At 40.1% G+C, this 21,853-nt stretch overlaps 4 protein-coding genes and 1 pseudogene across 9 annotated transcripts; 1 reads left to right on the top strand and 4 right to left on the bottom strand.

Moving 5' to 3' along the window:
* Positions 1-11,054: 11,054 nt before the first annotated feature.
* On the top strand, positions 11,055-12,141 carry LOC104759819 (putative pectinesterase/pectinesterase inhibitor 17). Its single transcript, XM_019239416.2, has 2 exons — positions 11,055-11,181; positions 11,456-12,141. The coding sequence occupies exons 1-2, from the start codon at positions 11,160-11,162 to the stop codon at positions 12,139-12,141; spliced, it is 708 nt and encodes a 235-aa protein (XP_019094961.2). The 5' UTR covers positions 11,055-11,159.
* On the bottom strand, positions 12,129-13,849 carry LOC147924630 (rac-like GTP-binding protein RHO1). Of its 5 annotated transcripts, none has more exons than XR_015585805.1 (4): positions 13,183-13,708; positions 12,818-12,895; positions 12,626-12,689; positions 12,129-12,396 (listed from the first exon to the last, which is right to left on the bottom strand). XR_015585805.1 is itself a non-coding variant. In XM_087493947.1 (4 exons), exons 1-4 carry the CDS (start codon positions 13,694-13,696, stop codon positions 12,284-12,286), a joined length of 303 nt encoding a protein of 100 aa, XP_087350073.1. In that variant the 5' UTR covers positions 13,697-13,849; the 3' UTR covers positions 12,129-12,283. The 5 variants fall into 5 exon arrangements, 2 of the variants coding, with proteins under 2 accessions (XP_087350073.1, XP_087350072.1); XR_015585803.1 differs by having other exon boundaries at positions 12,783-12,895; XR_015585804.1 differs by having other exon boundaries at positions 12,783-12,895; positions 13,416-13,654.
* A 160-nt stretch (positions 13,850-14,009) lies between these two features.
* Positions 14,010-14,706, bottom strand: LOC104758098 (pectinesterase inhibitor 1 pseudogene; annotated as a pseudogene). Its single transcript, XR_015585806.1, has one exon. The product of XR_015585806.1 is annotated as a pectinesterase inhibitor 1 pseudogene (transcript).
* Positions 14,707-15,053: 347 nt separating this feature from the next.
* MTLPD1 (mitochondrial lipoamide dehydrogenase 1) lies at positions 15,054-17,823 on the bottom strand. The gene is made up of 3 exons (XM_087493948.1): positions 16,970-17,823; positions 15,400-16,660; positions 15,054-15,301 (listed from the first exon to the last, which is right to left on the bottom strand). Exons 1-2 carry the CDS (start codon positions 17,240-17,242, stop codon positions 15,410-15,412), a joined length of 1,524 nt encoding a protein of 507 aa, XP_087350074.1. The 5' UTR covers positions 17,243-17,823; the 3' UTR covers positions 15,054-15,301; positions 15,400-15,409.
* A 191-nt stretch (positions 17,824-18,014) lies between these two features.
* On the bottom strand, positions 18,015-21,402 carry LOC104758099 (putative protein phosphatase 2C 13). Its single transcript, XM_087493949.1, has 3 exons — positions 21,175-21,402; positions 19,800-20,235; positions 18,015-19,332 (listed from the first exon to the last, which is right to left on the bottom strand). The coding sequence occupies exons 2-3, from the start codon at positions 19,968-19,970 to the stop codon at positions 18,352-18,354; spliced, it is 1,152 nt and encodes a 383-aa protein (XP_087350075.1). The 5' UTR covers positions 19,971-20,235; positions 21,175-21,402; the 3' UTR covers positions 18,015-18,351.
* Positions 21,403-21,853: the final 451 nt, after the last annotated feature.

Consider the following 21,853-nt stretch of genomic DNA (forward strand, 5'->3'; position numbering starts at 1 on the left):
GGGACACGGTCAGTGCGGGAGCTGGACTTGGAGTTCAGTCGACTTCTATGTTATGGGGGTCGGGCCTTGGAGTCTGAGGAGGCTCAGGTCAGGAGGTTTATGAGGGCTCTACGGGATGATTTGAGAGTTCACTGTAGAGGGAGGTATTATGCTACGCGTGCAGAGCTGGTTGAGACTGCAGCAGAGATTGAGGAGGATATCCGGGCACAGTCAGTGTCGGTTACTCCAGCAGTTCAGCCTAGTAAGGCTCAGCAGCAGGGTGGTTCTAGCAGGGAGGGTAGGTATGCTCAGGGAACCAAGAGGAAGTGGGAGGCTACGCAGAAGCCGAGTGGTGCAGATTGCTTCGGTTGTGGGAGCAGAGATCACAGGGTTGCTAGTTGTCCCAAGAGGAGTGTTCCGTCGACAGGACCACGGGTATGTTATCACTGTAGGGAGACAGGGCACATCAGGCCTTTTTGTCCCAAGTTGCAGCCGGCAGCAGTGGCAGCGTTGCAGCAGGTGCAGCCTGGAGGTCAGCAGGTGGCACGGATTGAGCAGGCGCCACGGGTTTACATGACAGCTGAGACTGGTGGAACCAGTGCCGGGGCGATCACAGGTATATTTTTCTGGTACTTTAACTTTGTGAATTTTAGTAGGTTCAGATTGTATATGTTCCTGTGATAAAGTGTTAGGTTGTCAACACATGAGGTTTGTGTAGGGACCTTGTTGGTGGGTGGGTTTAAGTCCCACGTTATGTTTGATTCTGGAGCTTCTCACAGCTTCATTACTCCAGAGTGTGCAGAGAGTGCGGGATCAGTGGGGATCCTGGAGAGCGTACAGGAGTTGTTAGAGTTGCGGGAGGCAAGTTCCTGAGAGTTATTGGACGGGCTAGAGGAATTGATATTCAGATCGCAGGAGAGTCATGGCCAGCAGATTTGCTTATCAGTCCAGTGGAGCTTTATGATGTTATTCTCGGGATGGATTGGTTGCATCGGCATAGGGTGCATTTGGATTGCCATCGGGGTAGAGTGGAGTTTGAGCGTTTAGGAGGGAAGTTGGTATTCCAGGGTATTAGACCGACTTCGGGGAGTCTCGTGATCTCAGCCATTCAGGCTGGGAAGATGATCGAGAAGGGCCGTGAGGCTTATTTGGTTACTATATCTATGCCAGAGTCAGTGGGGAAGTCCACGGTTAGCGGTATTCCAATAGTGGAAGAGTTTGAGGATGTGTTTCAGTCTTTGCAGGGATTACCACCATCTCGGTCGGATCCTTTCACCATTGAACTGGAACCAGGGACGATGCCGTTATCCAAGGCTCCTTACAGAATGGCTCTAGCAGAGATGGCAGAGCTGAAGAAGCAGCTAGAGGATTTATTGAGTAAGGGATTCATCCGTCCTAGCGTATCACCGTGGGGAGCGCCGGTGTTGTTTGTGAAGAAGAAGGATAGAAGTTTCAGGTTGTGTATTGATTATCGGGGTTTGAACCGGGTCACTGTGAAGAACAAGTATCCTCTTCCTAGGATCGATGAGTTGTTGGATCAGTTGAGGGGAGCTACTTGGTTCTCTAAGGTGGATCTGGCGTCGGGTTATCATCAGATACCGATAGACGAGGCAGATGTGAGGAAGACTGCTTTCAGGATGAGGTATGGGCACTATGAGTTTGTGGTGATGCCCTTCGGATTGACTAACGCGCCAGCAGCGTTTATGAGATTGATGAACAGTGTGTTTCAGGAATTTCTGGATGTATATGTCATCATTTTCATCGACGATATCCTGGTTTATTCTAAGAGTCCTGAAGAGCATGCAGTGCATTTGAGGGCAGTTATGGAGAAGCTGCAGGAGCAGAAGTTGTTTGCCAAGTTGAGCAAGTGTAGTTTTTGGCAGCGTGAGATGGGCTTTCTGGGTCACATTGTTTCTGCAGAGGGGGTTTCTGTAGATCCAGAGAAGATTCAGGCTATCAGAGATTGGCCTAGACCGCAGAATGCCACAGAGATCAGAAATTTCCTTGAATTGGTAGGTTACTACAGGAGATTTGTGCAGGGGTTTGCAAGCAGAGCACGTCCTATGACTAAGTTGACAAGGAAGGATGTTCCTTTTGTCTGGTCAAAAGAGTGTGAGGAAGGCTTTGCAAGCCTGAAGGAGATGTTGACTACTGCGCCAGTGTTGGCTTTGCCTGAGCAGGGAGAACCCTATGTGGTTTATGCAGATGCATCTAGAGTTGGTTTGGGGTGTGTTCTGATGCAACATGGGAAGGTGATTGCCTATGCATCGCGGCAGTTGCGGGTGCATGAAGGCAACTATCCTACTCATGACTTGGAGATGGGTGCTGTAGTTTTTGCCCTGAAGATTTGGAGATCTTATCTTTATGGTGCAAAGGTACAGGTGTTTACAGATCATAAGAGCCTGAAGTATATATTCACTCAGCCTGAGTTGAATTTGAGACAGAGGCGGTGGATGGAGCTTGTGGCGGATTATTATTTGGAGATAGCCTATCATCCTGGTAAGGCTAACACGGTTGCAGATGCTCTGAATCGGAAGAGGGTAGCTTCGGCTCATGAGCAGGAGATGGAGTCTCTGGTAGGGGAGATCAGTGCTTTGAGCTTGTGTGCTGTTTCACAGGAACCGTTGGGTTTGGAAGCAGTAGATAGAGCAGATCTTCTGAGTAGGGTGCGGTTGGCTCAGGAGAAGGATTTGGGGCTGGTGAATGCCTCTAAGGATGTGGGTTCAGAGTATCAGGTCTCAGATAATGGTACTATCTTGGTGCACGGTCGGGTTTGTGTGCCCAAGGATGAGGAGTTGAGGCAGGAGATTCTGAGAGAGGCTCATGCGAGCAAGTTGTCTATTCATCCAGGAGCGACTAAGATGTACCGTGATCTCAAGAGGTACTATCATTGGGTCGGGATGAAGAAGGATGTAGCTAGTTGGGTTTCGAGGTGTGATGTGTGTCAGCTAATGAAGGCTGAGCATCAGGTTCCTGGCGGGTTACTGAAGAGTTTACCCATTCCTGAGTGGAAGTGGGATATGATCACCATGGATTTCGTGGTAGGATTGCCAGTGTCATGGACCTTTGATGCTATTTGGGTCATTGTGGACCGGTTGACTAAGTCTGCACATTTTCTGGCCATTAAGAAGACTGATGGAGCAGCGGTCTTGGCTAAGAAGTATGTGAGAGAGATAGTCAGATTGCATGGGGTGCCAGCGAGCATTGTGTCTGATAGAGATTCTAAGTTCACTTCGGTATTCTGGAAGGCATTTCAGGCAGAGATGGGCACTAAGGTGCATATGAGTACAGCTTATCATCCCCAGACAGATGGACAGTCTGAGAGGACGATCCAGACGCTGGAGGATTTGCTGAGGATGTGTGTGTTGGATTGGGCTGGCCATTGGGCAGATCACCTGAACCTGGTAGAGTTTGCTTACAACAACAGTTATCAGGGGAGTATTAAGATGGCTCCTTATGAGGCTTTGTATGGGAGGCCATGTCGTACACCATTATGCTGGACTCAGGTGGGGGAGAGGAGCATGTTTGGTGCTAGTTTTGTTCAGGAGACCTCAGAGAAGATTCGGGTTCTCAAGCTGAACATGAGAGAGGCTCAGGATAGGCAGAGGAGTTATGCTGATAAGAGGAGGAGAGATCTGGAGTTTCAGGTAGGAGACAGAGTGTACCTCAAGATGGCTATATTGCGGGGTCCGAACAGGTCATTGTCAGAGACTAAGTTGAGTCCGAGGTATATGGGTTCATTCAGAGTGATTGAGCGGGTTGGACCAGTGGCATATAGATTGGAGTTACCTGAGGTTATGCATGCATTCCATAAGGTTTTCCATGTGTCTATGTTGCGGAAGTGTCTCCGTGAGGGTGAGCAGGTGTTGGCTAAGATTCCTGAGGATCTTCAGCCTAACATGACTGTGGAGGCGAGACCAGTGAGGGTTCTCGAGAGGAGGATCAAGGAACTTCGGAAGAAGAAGATTCCTTTGATGAGAGTCCTGTGGGACTGTGATGGTGTTGAGGAGCAGACTTGGGAGCCTGAGGCAAGGATGAAGGCAAGGTTCAAGAAGTGGTATGAGAAGCAAGCCGCGACTTGAGCTTGTTTAGCCTGGTCCCATCTGTAATCCGTGGCTGGAGCGGGAATGGAGTATTCCAGACCATCTCTCTTGTTACTCGGTCGCTTGGGGTGGTTGGTTGTGCGACTCAGTAACAAGATGAGGTGGTGTTTGGGGTACAAAGTTTCCGTGAGGCGGGGTTGTGAAGAGAAGTTCCAAAAGTGGAAGTTTTCAAAAATGGAAAGTGCTAAATATGGAAAGTTTTGCGGGAGTCAGAATTTGTCCATTTTAGCGGTGGGAAGCCTCGGAGGGGCTTTTGTGCCTTTGTGGCGGACTTTCGAGTCAGAGTGCATGTGTGTGGCGGTCTTGTTAGACATTGTGTGGCCTTTGTGGCGGACTTTCGAGTCAGAGTGCATGTGTGTGGCGGTCTTGTTAGACATTGTGTGGCCTTTGTGGCAGGATTTTAGCCAATTGTGTGGCCTTTGTGGCGGTCTTTTAGCCATTTGTTGGCCTTTGTGGCGGGCTGTTTAGCCAGAGTGTCTTTGTGACGGTCCTTCGGGATAGATGGTCTTTGTGACGGTCCTTCGGGACAGATGGTCTTTGTGACGGTCCTTCGGGACAGATGGTCTTTGTGACGGTCCTTCGGGACAGATGGTCTTTGTGACGGTCCTTTGGGACGAGTGGCCTTGGTGGCGGTCCTTTTTAGGATATTTGTTGGCCTTGGTGGCGGTCCTCGTGAGGACATTTTGTTGGCCTTTGTGGCGGCCCGTGTGGCGTGTATATGATCCTTGTGTGGTCATGAGGTATTCCAGTGAGGGAATATGTGGCTGGTAGAACATTGAGATGTTTTTACGCGAGTCACGGGAAGGAAACCTGGATAGGGATAGGACTCGGACGTGTTCAGAATCGTTTGCTCGCGACTCTTAGGGGACTTAGATTCTCCTAGTACTGCCATATTCAGAGACTTTGTGGCTTGGGAATATGGTTGGTATATCGACTTCGGATGACGATCCGGGGGCGCACTGTAGGGTGGCAACCCGAGAGACGAGTTTGGACTTTTCCTTATATCATTTGGCATGCAGACTTAGGTCTGATGAGGAGCCAATAAAAACTCAAGGTTTAGGCCTATGAGTAAAGGGAAGTCCAAAAAGTCAAGAGCAAATGACGCCTGGAGCGTGAGTTTATCGCCTAGAGGTGACCTTCTGTGGATCAGTCGGAGGAGTGCGGGCCGTGGAGACGGTTGCACGGGAGTCCTTGGCTGATGGTTGTTCGGGATTCGAGGAAGAATCCAGTTTGGTGGGGGAGAATTGTAACATCCGTGAACCGGAATCCCGGTTTGGGAGTTGCATCGGTCGATGCAGATGGTGCATCGGTCGATGCATGTGCAATTCTGCGCGTTTTGACTTAAGTCAAACGCTGCGTTTTGGGTGAAGGAAACCCTTAACTTGTGAGTTTTGTCTCATTCGCGTGGGGAGCCGCTTTTGAGAGAAACGAGAGAGTAAGAAAGTGTTCTTGGTGTTCTTGGTGTTTTCTGGAGATTTGAGGCGTTTCTTGGTGAGATCTGTAGCTGGGATTGTTGTAGGAGCTTCCTAGAAGCGTGTTCTTGCTTGTTTGTTGTTCAGATTCGTCTTGGCACAGGTAAGTGCATGACCATGGCTTATCTAAGCTAGAGGAACCTTTAACTTGCTTGTTTTGTGTTGTTAGACTTGTTAGATTGTTGGTATGGACGTTAGGAAGCTTTCTTGTGGCTTGGGAATGAGTTTCTATGGTTGTAGGAATGAAATCCAGTGAGAAGCTTCGGAGAAATCACGGTGCTCGACGTTGCGTCGATCGATGCATATCTTGCATTGGTCGATGCAAGTGCGAGGACGGCGCGTAAAACTCTAGGGTTTTCGTGTTACGTCGAGCATGCGTCGGTCGATGCAGACTGGGTATCGGTCGATGCATGTGTGGTGTCGGTCGATGCTAAGTCCTGGTTTGTTATGGTCGTTTGTTGATTGTTGTGTGTTGGTTATTGATACTCTATTGCTTGTGTGTATAGCCCAGTAGATGGGAGGATTGCCTTACTGAGTGTTTATAAAATACTCATGCATTGCAATATGTGTTTGTGGTGCAGGTAAAGGCAAAGTGTGATCGTGGAATCCAGGCAATGAAGAGGAGGATGTTCTAGGGACTCGGTTTTATGTTGTCTGGCTTTGCTAGGTTGCTAGAGTTGAGTCATTAGAACATTGCTAGGTTACTGGTTCTATGATTTCTGTTATTTGATTATTGGATATTGTTGATGTTCTGGATATTGGTTATTTATATTTATTGGATTATTATTTATTGGATGTTGGTATTGTATTCCGCTGATGGTTGTGTTTGTGGTTAGGTGGCTAGTGGGTATGAGACCACTAGTTGTAGTTTATTTTATTATATTATATTTATTATTTATTTATTAAAAAAAAAAAGGTCGGTCGTTTCAAGAATTCATCCTTATCTTCTTCAATAACGTCCAGATATGTCTTGAAAGCAGGCCATTCGGAAGGCAAAGACACCATCTTCACCAAATCAGAACAGTCCAACTTTCTCATTATCCGCACCAATCATACATCGCATTGCCCATATGAGAGCTTCCACCTCCGCATGGAGGGGTGACAAGCTACGGCGAGAATTAGATGCACCCATAGTGGAAGATTCTCCCTCAGGAGAAATGCAATACCATCCTCTGCCGATAAATTGGTCAGTTGCCTTCCAAGAGCCATCTACAAAGCATCGGTAACTAGCTCCATATCTGTTACCCGCATCACAAGATTGAACCGTAGATATAGATAAAGGTCGAGATCCACTCCGAGGTAAGGAGCCTAAGGGATCTTCTTGGGCCAAAGACCAAAGCTTTGATTCTTCTCCGCTATCCGTAAAATCGCTAACGGATTGGAGTCCAAGTTGCTGAATAATTTATCATTTCTGGCCTTCCAGATGTACCAGAGAATCCACGGAAATACTTCTACCGAAGGAGTGTCCTGAAACCTCCAGAATAATGAATCAATGTTATCATAGACAGAGTTTGAAGGAAAGCAGCCAGAATATGTCGGGAATTGGGACAAAACCCAAACCTGCCTAGCCGGAGGGCATAAAAAAAGTGCATGATTAACTGTCTCCTCCGATCCTCCACAAATCGCACATTCCATATCACAGCTTAATCCATGTCGCCGCAAATTAGCTGTTGTCGCCATACAACCCGTAATTGCTTGCCACAAAAAGTGTCTAAGCTTTGGTGGGCACCGGAGCTTCCAGACGGAAGCCTGTAGAGGAATAATAGTGGGACCAATAATAGGGGGAATATTTTCCGGTTTTTGGCGCAAAGCTTGATATCCAGATTTAACAGTATATGCACCTGTTTTTGTCAAGTTCCAACCCAAGCTATCCGGTGTGGGCAGTTTGCCAAGGGGCAAAGCAGAGATAATGGCTACATCCTCCGGCTCGAAACAAGCCGAAAGCAATGCCAAATTCTAGGAGTGCGAACTCCTGTCAATAAAGGTTTCAACTCTAAGTGTTGGATCGAATGGCGATCTTGAAGGCAATGCTGGTCTCGGGGATTGAGTAGGAATCCAGGGATCAGACCATACTAAGATGGAATCCCCAGCTCCTACCCGTTTAATGAGTCCTTTATTCACCAGAGAGCGAGCAGAAATCATACTCCTCCATCCATAAGATGGAGAATAAGATTTAATTGGATCCAAAGGATCAGAATGCCTATAATATCTTCCTTTGAAAACCTTTGCAAATAAAGAATCTGGAACTGAATCAACCGCCAAAGTTGTTTAGCTAACAGTGCGGTATTGAAATCATCCAGACACCTAAAACCCAAGCCTCCCTCCATCTTATCATCACGCAGCCTGTCCCAAGCAATCCAATGTAAGCCACGTGTTTCCCCTGAAGAGCTCTACTAGAAGTTAGAGATTGCATTAGTGAGTGCATCTAATTCGTATTAATTCGTATTAATCTACAGATCTTCCTTAGTTCGTATTAAATTTTTTTTTCTCTCATTGGTGATCTTTAAATGGGGGGTGTCTTTAAATATCGACATGAGAGAAGTTTTGTGTTGAAAGAGAAGAAAAAACTGGTTTTTTTTGCAGAAGGAAAAAAACAATTATCACCCACCAATTGGATTGTAACACGTAAGGTGTCTAAAGAGATCTAAAATTGTCTCTGCACAGACACGGGTCACAACAGTACATCAAATAAATATTTATTTTTATTAACTTTTATTATTTTTTTAATTGGAAACATCTCCTTAGTATGACCAATGGCTTTGCTTTTAGAGTTTGAGTTTTGTCTAACCTTAATATAATTATAATAATTTAATCTAATAAAAATAGATAATAATACATTTGAGTTTTTATAAAAATCAAAAACATTTTTATGTCATTGATTTAAAATTTGACAAAACTAATTAATTTCTTCATTAGATATGAAAAGAAAGACACATGTCCAAATTTTAGGAGACATGTGGCAGCCTCAGTTTGAGCTTTTTTATGTTATTTTTCAAGAATATTTTTACATGTTATTCATTCCTAAAAATATTATTTTTATATACAAAATGATCAAATTAGGTTTTGATTGACAGTAAAAAATGTACACCCGCCAAAATTGAAAAAAAAAATTGCATAACTGAAAATTTTTCTCGCCAAAATTTCGAAATCAACACATAAAGAAGCTCAACCAAGATTCTTGCGGCATAACAAACTTGTTCTGGATCATCAAAATAGTGCAACAACCTAATAAATCCAAAAAAATAAAATCGTCCGATTAATCGAAGAAAAGATCGATCAATCAAAGAGCAAATCCGGTCTTAGTCAAAGAAAAGTACGATCTTCGAAATCGAAGGAACAAAACTCAAATATGAGAAATCAAGCCAACAACAGCTCGATTCAAAGAAATTGTTGCTCGATTCGTGGAGATCAAAGCTCGATGAAGATGAAAACAATGAACACAATCGGAATGAAACAAGATTGAGATTCACCGGTGAAGAAAGCGATGATGTATCGCGAAATTATTAATATTCTTATTTTTAGTTTGAGTTTCAGGTTTTTCAGAATTTTAGTGTTTTGAGTTTATGGTTACTTTGGTTTTACGTTTTAGACTTTGAGTTTGAGTTCATGTATCCTAAAGTGATCACTCTTATTACAGCCTTGAACCTCTGTGTTTTTTTTTTTAAGTTATAGGATCGAAATGTAGAAACATGATGGACAAACCAAAATTGTTCCCCTTAGCAACAAAAACATGCAATTTATCTACAACTCCAAATTGACATAACTTAACACAAGTCAATTCAAATCGGAAAATAACTTGGTACTTTCATCTTAAACTGTTGTTAGACAAGTCCTTAAAATGAAATGAACTGGTTCAATGTAGCCAGTCAAGTTAAGATCCTCCAGATCACTCACTTTTTTGCTTTGAAAATGTGGAACATAATACAAAACGAAAGCAGAGTATTAAAAAAAAAAAAACAGAACTTTGATGCACGCAATTCCTCTATCAGTCACATCCACAAATACTTGAACAGATTTTATAACCATCAATGAACACATGAAAAACTGTTTTAAATTTTTTACATCAAATTACAAGCATTTTTAACTATTGGACATCCAAGCAAAACCCCCCAAACTCTAACCATGTGGACATTACAATCTATACTAGCGAGTCTAGACATAGTATTGTATCGTAAAGAACATATCATCATCATCCATATCCACTAATCACGTGGCCATAACCCCAACTTTGGCGACATGTGCTTGTTGGACTGATCACACGAGTACGTCCTTACTTCTTCTCAACTTAAACCCACCGAAGACGTTACTTCATCTCAAACTTGTTCATCATACTTGCTCTCTCTCTCTCTCTCTCTCTCTCTCTCTCTCTCTCTCTCTCTCTCTCTCTCTCTCTCTCTCTCTCTCTTTCTCTCCTTTATCAACCTAAACAAAACGTTTCACAAACTCGTTCAATCGGATTTCTAGATCTGTTTTCTTCAGAAATTAGTGAGACTGTCAATAGAAAACTCATATGTCGCTCTCTTAGAAACTCTACACTTAAAAAGATCAAATAAAAAAATGGAACCCTCAATTTGAACACAGAAACTTCTGCATCTAATTAAAGTTCCCCTTGATTTATATGATTCCATACATCAAGCTAGCAAATAAAAAACCACGGACCTGAAGTCTAGTCTTGACAAGCCAAAGAGGATTTGTGGCAATAGTAGTTGCAGCTCCAGCACCAGAAGCACCCAGTACCAGTTTGTGATCCTCATTTAATTACAAAAAGAGAAGAAGTGTATGAGTTTTCGTTAAACGGACACAGAAACGGTTAGAGATACGACAATGATCCTCATTCATTTCAGAGATACGACCATAATCCTCATTCATTACTCAATGAATTTGTTTACCATCATGTTTTAGGAACCTTATATAATTAGGTACACCTACACTTCTCCTCGTATAAATAAAGGACCTGTAAAATACTATGAAAGATATAAAAACAAAGGACCTGTACAATACTATGAAAGATATGGAAATTAAGTAAATCAAACTCCCCTCTCCGATAGATCAATGATCTTCATTCATTACTCAATGAATTAGTTTACCATCATGTTTTAGGAACCTTTTATAATTAGGTACACCTACACTTCTCCTCGTATAAATAAAGGACCTGTACAATACTATGAAAGATATGGAAATTAAGTAAATCAAACTCCCCGCTCCGATAGATCATGATGCACGGTGATCAATTTAATTTTCAATATTTTTTTGTTTTTTCATTTTTCTTTTCATAACAAAAACAAAATCTGTAATCCTTACTTACTGTTGATTGTTGTCTCAGGTACCTTATACTTCATCTTTTTTGCCATTTTATCTGAATCTGTAGTTTCTCAAAAAATATTCGCCACGGTAACTGTGAGGAAAGACGGAAAAGGCAACTTCAGTAGGATTAGTGATGCAATCGCAGTCGCTCCTGAAAACAACAATGGAGATATCGGATATTTCCAGATATCAATAAAGGAGGGAGTTTATGCGGAGTATCTGATCATCCCTTCTAACAAAGGGTATGTGATGATGACGGGGGCCGGTAAGAACCGCACAATCATCACTGGGAACCGCAGCTATGTTGGCGGCTGGAGAACTATGTAATCTAAAATCCTCTTCTTCTTTTTTTTCTCCTTTCTATTTTCTTCTTATAAAATCTCTTTTTAGGGTTTAGGGTTTTATCCTTAAAGAGTATTTATTATTTATATGGTAAATATTATTTTATATAGGTTTAAAAGTTCTTTAAAGTTGGTTACAATAATAGCATAAATTATCAATCAAGATTTTTGTTAATGACATTATAAAAATAGACGCAAACTCATAATTAATATATATACGCAAACTCATAATAGTTCTTTTTTCTGATGTATACAGCGGCGGTGGGAAAAAGGTTTTTCGCGCGTGATATCACATTTCGAAACACGGCGGGTGCAAACAAGGCACAAGCGGTTGCTTTACTATCCACGTCAGATCGATCCGTCTTCTACCGATGCAGTTTTGAGGGCTTCCAAGACACACTCTACGTTCAGTCCAAACTCCAATTTTACCGCGACTGTGATGTTTACGGGACCGTCGACTTCATCTTTGGAAACGCAGCCGTCATTTTTCAGAATTGCAATATCTACGTACGGCGTACTCCTACTGGCACCAATACAGTCACTGCTCAAAATAAATCCAACCAAAATCAAACCACGGGAATCATCATCCACAATTCACGTGTCACTGCTGCTACGGATCTTCTACCGGTTTTGGGATCCACGAAAACGTATTTGGGTCGACCATGGGACAAATACTCGACGACGGTTTTCATGAAGACATATCTCGACCGTCTTATTGATCCACGTGGCTGGCTTGAGTGGAATCAGACTACCGATGTCAGCACTTTGTTCTATGCGGAGTTTCAGAATAAGGGTCCAGGTGCTTCAACATCAGGTCTAGTCACATGGCCTGGGTTTCGGATCCTTCATTCTGCTTCAGAGGCTTCGAGGTTTACCGTTGGTACTTTCCTTGCTGGCAGCTCCTGGATTCCACCCGGTGTGCCATTTACTTCTGGTCTCTGAGTTGATATATAATATGTATTGCATAGACTTCATTTTAAATGTAACTTGTTCTAAAAATTCACATAGGAATACAATGTAGTGGGTTAGACTTTTAGCACTCTTTTTTTATGGACTAATAATACTTGCGATGTTACAATTGTGATTAGAAAGAGTAGAGGTAGACGAGAAGAGGATGGAATAGTTGATCGGTTTCTTTGCCACAAGCTTCCTTCCTGCCTTCTTCCCGCTCCATGTCCCACGCTATCTGCCTTCTTTCTGTGCATATACATACCAGAGAATATTCATTAGCCAAAGGAGATGCTCCAAAAACCAGCCCTTACTTCCACAAGATCAAAAGAGCTAAAAGGTAGTATGGATATTGAATATATTATATGTGAACAAATCAAAAACAGAAGCAATGAATGTTATTGTAAGGTATTGTCCAATAGTTTCACAACTATCATGAGAAGCTGAAGCAATGAGGAAAGCTAAAAGAGGAAGTTACCTAGTTTGGTACAAACAAGAACTATTGGGACACCAGGGACAGAGTGCTTCAGCTCTAGGATCCACTGCAAACAGAAGATAAAGCAGCAAACATCACAACGAGATAACATCTTTAGTATTTTTACAAAAGTTTTAGTAAACTTCATTTCAAGACGCACTTTCATTGGACACATTCTCTCATAACTAGCCTTACTGATAAGAGAGAATGCTAAGATGATAGCGTCAGCACCACGGTAACTCGAAGGTCTCAGTCTGTTATAATCCTCCTGCCCTGTTTACAACAAAACCCAAAGTTTCATAAACAAAACCATAGCTGCTACTACTACTACTACTATGTAAGAAGATCCCCAATATTTGATCTGCGGTATCCCACAATCCTAGTTGACAAGTGCTAAAGTTATCGAAAACAGTGGATACATAAAATCCTGTTCCACGGAAAGTCGCAAGATTCAATGAGATACTAGCTTCACAAATCCTCACAAGAGTTCAAATTCATTCATAATATGGCCACAAATTAAATCACATAACAAAAACCAAACAAATCAACAATTTGCATACATTGCCTTCCGCTTCTCTTCTCCTCCACCAAGACTAGGTAAATAGGAAGATATTGATCACACAAACAGAATTCAAAAAAAAAACAGCAAACCTCAGATCTACAAAACCTTAAAATCGAAACCCAAAACTGAAACTGGAATTCTTCCTCCAAAACAGAAAAAATAATCGACCAAATTATGTAAATTAAAACCTTACAAATGTGCAAATAACGAAAACCTAAACACCAATTTCACCTTATCTGTCAAATTCGACCTAAACAATTCGATTTACACAAATGAAAATTAAGAAGAGGGAACGAGATTGAGAGTGGGAGAACGAGACAGAGACCGAAGAACAACACAGAGATTGAGAGGGAAATATAACAGAGATTGATAAAGGAACGAGACTGAGATTGATAGATCGAGATAGAGACTGAGGATTTAGAGCGAGGGAACGAGAGTGAGATTGAGGTAATGTCAAAACTACTAATAATAAAGGTAAAAGAAAAGGATTTTCAAATACTTTTTACTGGCATATGCTCGGTCCCATTGGCTGAACTATTAGGATACGGATTACTACTAGCATCGCATGAGAACGAGGATTTACGCGTGTGGTCGTTGGTTTTTTACTGTCAGGGATGAATGATACCCATCCGTTGGGTTTTCCGATTCTCATCAGAAAAGCTACACTGAAAATGAAAAGACTTTAACCGATTCATACAATATTAAAGAAAATGTAAAAACTATTATCCATCATTGAATAAGGTGAATTAAAGAATAAGATTTTCAAATATTTTTCAATGGCATGGATGGGGTTATAGATATTCTCAAATTAATTAAAGGTTCATGTTCATTGTAACTTATGAATTTATATGAATTGACGGTTTAGATAATAACATAGTTTTTCCTCTTGCAAACAATACAATTTAAATTAAAGCAAACACATGATGATGATTTCAAATTATGTTCGACGTGGTAACATGTTAGAGATAACAAGAGCAATACCACAAATATTCTTAATTGCTTTACTGTTATTCACAACAGAAGCATCTACTGATCTCAATCTCTTCACATCATCTAAACATGAATCAGCTCCATCCAATGCAGCAGAAACTTTCATGTTCATCCCCATGCCATCTCCTGAAGCCAAATGCTCATAAGCTTCCTCTAGGTTTCCGATCGCGCTCTCGTATTCATCTACGCATGACCTGTAAGCTAACTTGGATCGAGGGTCTACTCCTCCATCGATAATAGATTGGAGTCTTTTCAATGTTTGTTTTGCTCTTGATTGTGTAGAATCAAGTGTGGTTTTTGCCAAGGCTTCAAGATTAGGCGAGGCGAATTTCGGATTCAGGAATTTAAGACAGAAAGATGGGTTTAAGGTTTTGTCACATATTCCGCTCATTTCTGAACTTGTGATTGCGTACGAGGAACCGATCAAGAGAAGCAACATGAGAAAAGACAAGAACGAATTGTTCCTTAGATTCGCAGCCATTCTTGTTTTCTCTTCTTCTTTTCTTTTTCTTTCAAGTTTATGATAGAAAACAATATTCAAAGCAATTGAGTATTTTATTTATATGGAGTAATTTTCGTACAACGCATTAGTCAAAACGGAATCAAGAATAGATGTTGATATGAACGATGAAGAAAGTTTTTACCATTTTTAGAAGAATTGCAAATATAGTAAAACTTATGGTATTTATCGATCTCCATGATTTAAAAAGACTAGACTATATCATCAGTTGTACCTGTGCTTAAGTAACCATGGAGCTAATTTGATAAAGTTTGGTCTCTTTCTGAATGTATAATGCCCCTTAGTTAAGGTAGGTAAACTACTAATGAAAACAGAGTAATCAAAATTTATGTTTAGCGTTAACCAGAAATTAAAAGCACTAAAATGAGTTAAAGAGTAAATGTTGAATATTTATTAAGGAACAGGCTTAACCCGAATCAGAAACATATGAAGAACATTAACGAATAAAAACAGTATAGTATCATCTTCTTTTGCAACTCATTCCATATCCAAGAGGAATATAAAGGACAAATTCAAGGCTAAACCACAGAAAACCGAACCAAAATCCAACCCGGTTAAGATACGATTTGGCTTGTTATAGGTGGCTCACTCCTTTAAGGTCGTCGTCCTAGTGTGTGGGATGTGATACATAAGAAATCAAAACCGCAAATCAAAAATCTAAACCAAAATCGAATAAAACCAAACCAGACCAAAAGCGTGACGTACCTTCTTCCCTTTAAATGTGAATGGGCTTGTCATAGGTGGCCATGGCAGCTTCCTTAAGAGCCTCACTCATAGTGGGATGAGCGTGACAGACTCTAGCGATGTCTTCACTCGATGCATCGTAGTTAATCGCAAGAACCGCCTCATGAATGAGTTCCCCAGCGTTTGGTGCCATAATGTGAACCCCCAGGATCTTATCCGTCTCCTTGTCAGCCAAAATCTTAACCAAGCCTTCTGCATTATCAATAGCCTTCGCTCTGCTATTGGCCATGAATGGGAATTTTCCAACCCGGTAACTCACACCATCTTTCTTCAGCTGTTCTTCGGTTTTACCAACTGAAGCAACCTCAGGATGCGTGTAGACAACACCAGGAACCTTGTCATAATCCACATGGCCGTGTTTCCCAGCTATGAACTCCACACAAGCAACACCGTCTTCTTCGGCTTTGTGAGCAAGCATTGGTCCTGGAATCACATCTCCAATAGCATACACTCCTGGGACATTGCTCACGAACCTCTCATTCACCAGAATCCTCCCGGCTTTGTCAGTTTCCACTCCGATTTTCTCCAGATCAAGTCCAGATGTGAACGGTGTTCTTCCTGCTGAGACAAGGACAACATCAGCTTCCAGAATGGTCTGGTCTCCTCCTTCTGCAGGTTCCACAGTAAGCTTCACACCATCAGAGGAGGAATCCACGGAAACAACTTTAGTCTTGAGCATGAACTTCATCTTTTGCTTCTCGAGTGAACGTTGAAACTGCTTGCGGATTTCACCATCCATCGAAGGAACGATATCTCCAGCAAACTCAACTACCGTGACCTCTGATCCAAGCCTACCCCAAACAGAACCCATCTCGAGCCCAATATATCCAGCACCAATCACAATCAGTTTCTTGGGGATTTCCGATAGAGACAAAGCTCCAGTGGACGAAACAATCTTCTTTTCATCAATCGTAATACCAGGCAAAGATTTAACATCTGAGCCAGTAGCAACAATGATGTGTTTGCCTTTCACAACAGTGTTACCTCCATCGATTGTCTCCACAGAGACTTCATTGGGGGAAAGAAACTTACCATATCCCTTAACATAGGTAACCTTGTTCTTCTTGAACAAACCCTCAATACCACGAGTGAGATTCTTAACCGCATTATCTTTCTGAGCTAACATAGCAGGAAGATCTACCTCAACAGAAGAAACCTTGACACCATGTTTAGCGAAAACATGCTTCGCCTCATGGTACATATGTGAAGAGTGAAGAAGAGCCTAACACATCAAAAACAACACAAACAAAAAATGGATTAACTAACTTTTACCTTCAGAAGAAGGTAATAACATCATCATAACTTGAATCAGTATCTCCGAAGTCAGAACACAAATAAGCGTATCACAAATTGCTAATGTTACTGTATCACAGAAACTTCTATTTCATTTCCGTGGATTCAGGAAGACGAATACATAATTATGGAGTAATTGTGCCCAAGCAAATGAGAATCATTCTCCAGATTGATTAAATCTAAATGATGATCAGCAAAATTGAAGAAAAGAGAGGAGAAAATTAAATGAAATTTAGACCTTGGAAGGAATGCAGCCGACGTTGAGACAAGTACCACCGAGTGCGCCGCGTTTCTCGATACACGTGGTTTTGAGACCAAGCTGAGCCGCTTTGATCGCGGCTACGTAACCGCCGGGACCGCCGCCGATGATGACGACGTCGTTCTCGTCAGATCCTGAAGAGGCGAAGCCACGGGAGAGGGAAAAGGAGAGTTTGAGAGCGTCAGTGGGAGAGTTGGATAAGTTTCTGGTCAGAAAATACGCCTTTCTCCTGGCTAAATTCGCCATCGCCATTGTTGTTCGAGAGAGAGAGAGAGAGAGGGAAAGAGAGACTTGGCTCCTTGTAGAGATGAACAGAGCCGGCAAATGTCAAGAGAGGCTCTTAAAACCCTTTTTTTCTCTTCTGATCACAAATATTAATATTTCCATAATTGACCAAATTTTATACATTTTTAAGAAAAGTATATAGATACTTTGATTTGTTAAAAGAAGTATATGGATACTTGAATTACAAAAATCTCAATTATCTCCAAATTTGGAATTTATTACCAAGTGTTATTTAAATCCACAATTTGAATGGTTTTTATATATTTTTTTAAATTTTTTTAAATTTTTTTGTGTCAATAACATTTCACCTGTTTTATATTCATTAAACTACACATCATTTTATGCTATATGATTGTCGACCATAACAATGATACTATGGCGGTAGAATTAGTAGTATTTGGTAGATTATATAAGCTCTGGTTTCACACTATTCATGTAATATATAAACAAAAAATTCCCAATAAAAATGTATTTTCAGAAATTATGTTTCCATTGAAAAGTTAAGTACCTTACTTTTTTTATTGATATTGTATAAGAAATATATGGACATGACGAATTTTGGAGGAGAAGAAGATAAGAGATAAAGATAGAGATGATGAGAAGCAATGAGTGGCATAAGGTTAGGATTGAAGCTTTTGAGATAAACTCCAAAACCTTTCACAGTCCACAAAAACTCTCGACTTCCACAGATATGGGAGTCTTAAACCAACCCTCATGCTCTCTCAGACAAAAATCAAGATTGAGATACTTCAATTAAATATCCTTAAAACAATCAATAATGGGTACAAATCACTAATCCTCAAAAAACAAAAATCAAACCCTCATAATCAGTTTTCAATAATCCTACCAAAACTTCAGGCTGCTTTTTCTCTCTATCTCCCTCTCTCTCTCTCTGAAACAACCAAAAAACACAGATCAATCAAAAATGAGTAACCACATTACAAACATGCTCTTAACTCTCTATCACTCTCTAAATCTCTTATTTTATCTTTATCCAATTGAATCTCAAATTAGAGAAATAATCATTTGATCAGTAACACCACCGCTCCCTGTATATACTGCCATAAACACTGCTTTCACTCTCCTCCAAGCATTGCTTGTAACCGAGACCGGGCTTCATCAGAAACACAGAATCTCAATCTTCTCCTCTGCGGTTGTTTAGGTGAAGATGGGATCGAGGATAAGCAGATGACTACCACCGTCATATTATCTGACGAGTGAAGTCTTGCTGCTTCTTTTCCAAGTTCCATAGCACACTGTCTCGGGTCACCATGCCTCCTCAATCCTTGCCTTACATTACTCACTGCATTCTGGCTTGACAACACATCCCATATACCATCACATGCCAAAATCAAGAACTCGTCGTCCTCTGTTAGAATGATCTGTTGAATCTCTGGGTCTGAAATCAGTGGCGAGGAGGACTTAGTGAAAGGATTCTTCAGCTCCCAATCCCCAATGGCACGGGTGACAGCAAGGACCCCGTTGAGGTATCCGTCCTCAAAGTATCCTCCTAAATCCTCAATCCGCTTTCGTTCTGGCTCATATGTTGATCTGTGATCGAAAGACATATCAACAGCAACTCCTCTCCTACAAAGCACTGCACGGCAATCTCCAGCATTAGCAACCAAAAGATGTCGTCCGATTATGAGAGCAGTCAAAGCAGTTGTCCCACAAGAACCACTGACAATGCTTTCATCAGCCATGGCAAGATCAGCCAAAGCAAAAGCCTTTCGGTGAGAATTCTCCAGTTCTTCTAAGAAAAAAGCGTCCACAATGGAGGGCATCTCCGGAAACGCAGCATCTTGAAAAAACAATCTTGTCAAGTTCTCCTTCATGTAAACTGCTGCCTCAGGCCCACCATGGCCATCAAACACACCATAAAAAGCACTTGGTAACGAGAAGTTGAAGGATCCAAGTTGAGCTGACAAGTCGTCAATGCAAACGTGTTCATCCTCCATGGTTTCTCGGCTTCGAATGTCAGCAAAGCTCCCAGATCGTATAGCTGGGATAAACTCACTGGTTGAATCTTCAATAGTAGTAGTCACACAACTCATGCCCTGTTACAACAAAAGCACATTTGTTTAACATAACCGTTCATAGATCAGATAAAACAGTAAACTTTGCAAAAAACAAAATAAACAGAACAACCAGAACAGAGCAAGATCAACAATTTAAAAGCGCATTAAAGTCGTTCCCTTCATCAATATTAAAACTAATCTATGAACACCTTTAGCTAACGACAGTCTTCGCAATATAACAAAAGGCATAACTTTTTCCCTTAAAAAACACCAAACTAACTTGCATTGTCTACATGATTCTTCGTGAACAGAGTAAGCCAGATTCAACATAGATATGCCTACAGAGGAAAAGAACAAAAAACCTAAATCTAACCCACCAAAAAAAACTCAATTTTGAGGATGAAGAATCAACATTAATCTGATCCAATTTGCAATTAAATGGATAATTTCCAAAAAGATTGGAAAACCAAATTCAGATGAAGAACCCTAAAAAAAAAAAGACATACCGATTCAAATCGAGGCGTTTCAGCAGAACCGGAAATCTCAGCACGAACAGAGTCAGAAACTCGAACTTCGTCGATCTGATAATTATTCTGATCTTTGGGAGCGGAGATATGGCACTTAACGTCAAGAACCCTGATCTCAGCTTCAGCAACCATCGTTTGACTCAGAATCATGATGACTTATATAAATCAAAAATCGAGCAGATCCGATTGAGAATTCACACACCGAAAGGTACAAAAAAAGAGAAGAATCGAAGAAGAATAATATAAATCCACGAAATTTGGGAGGTAAGAAGAGGTGCTTTGCTTGAACGCAATTGAGAAATTCGCCTAGAAGAATAAAGAAGAAAGAAGACAGGGGAAAAAATAAAAATAAAAAAGAGAAATTAGGGTTTGGTTTCTGTGTTGGGTGTTTATTTGCATTTCACCCCATGCCTTCCTATATTAAATGTAACAGTAGTATATTATAAAAAATAATATAAAAAAAGCTCTTTTTAAATATTTATTTTAGAAAAATAAAAATAAATCTTTAACTTTTTTATTTATTTTAAATCCCAACTTCCATATGGGACAAACAAAATAAAATAGTATTGATAATAATAATAGATGTCCAAAATGCAATAAATTCTTATAGATCTTTATTCTTATCTTCTTCTTTCTAAATTATATTAAAATTCGAAGGTTTGGAAATTCCCAAAAATCTAAACAGGACATCCTTTTTTGAAGTACATCACTTATTTTTGATAGACCATATAATAGTTATATAGGTCATTAGTTGATTATAGAATTGACATATTAATAATTTAAGTATAACATTTGATAATATTTTGATATTTACGGGTCTACCTTGATTACTGTTAGATCTTATATGGCTTATTTATTCAATTATTCATAATTAATTATTAATAATAACAATAGCAATGAATCCACTTTAAACCTAATCGGAAATAATAATAGCATTTGAAGGAATAAAAGATGATATACACAAATGAAACAAAATATTTTAACTCGAGAAATCTTCCAAGTTCGGTAACCCTAAACATAAAAACTGTGATTTTTATTAAACTAAACAATATTTCGATCTTACCTAACAATATATATCCTACTTCTATATATTGTTTAAGGAAATTTAACAAATTTATAAATATCCCGACTTAAATAGGATTAACTCTAGAGACCCCTTTGACGGTCAAAAATATTCAAAATTAAAAATACCACTTACACATAGTCTACACAACTTTTTATAATAGATATATGAGTCCAGTCAGTACATAATTTTTTTTAGGCTATATAATAGATATATGAGTCATTAATTGGTTATAAAATTAAAACATCAATCATTTTAGTTGTATTTAAGTGTATCATTTGTATAATTTACCTTTGCGGGTTTGCTTGATAATCGAGATTCGAGATCGAGATTTATAGGGTTCGCTTGATAATCGAGATTTATAGGGTTCGCTTGGTAATCAAGATTTTTTTTTTTTTTCAAACATTGGGTCACAACTGGCCGGCCTATTAGCCAAATTCCTACATTCGTAGGAGCCGGGACTCGATCCCGGGTGTGATAGTGCCTTCTACAAATGGACTTACCTCCTGCCACTGCACTAAGGTCACTTCACTGGTAATCAAAATTTATAGGGTTTACATTTTGACATTTTAATAAATATCATATCTAAAAGTTATTATTTATAATATCACAATTTAAAGTTATATGTATTTCTTTTCTCAGAAACAAATGCATATCTTATTTACATATTCTATTATTATTCACCAATTAAAATGTAGTTAGTTTTATGATAAAATAAGATAAACTTATAATTCGGTTTAAATGTAAAATATCAAGGTTATATGATGATATTGTTTAATACTAAAAAATATATCAAATAAAAATATTTAAATTTGTCGTATAAAATAAAATTTAACCCGTGCTATAGCACGGGTACTAATCTAGTATAATTAATATAAGATTATCATGTTTAAAAGCTTAAATTTTTTTATTGTTATACTCATTCATTTCTCTATAATGGTTTTTTGGTTTCATGCTTCTTATCTTTAAA

This window comes from Camelina sativa, chromosome 17, assembly GCF_030686135.1.
Source record: "Camelina sativa cultivar CO46 ecotype springtype chromosome 17, ASM3068613v1".
Taxonomy (NCBI): domain Eukaryota; kingdom Viridiplantae; phylum Streptophyta; class Magnoliopsida; order Brassicales; family Brassicaceae; genus Camelina; species Camelina sativa.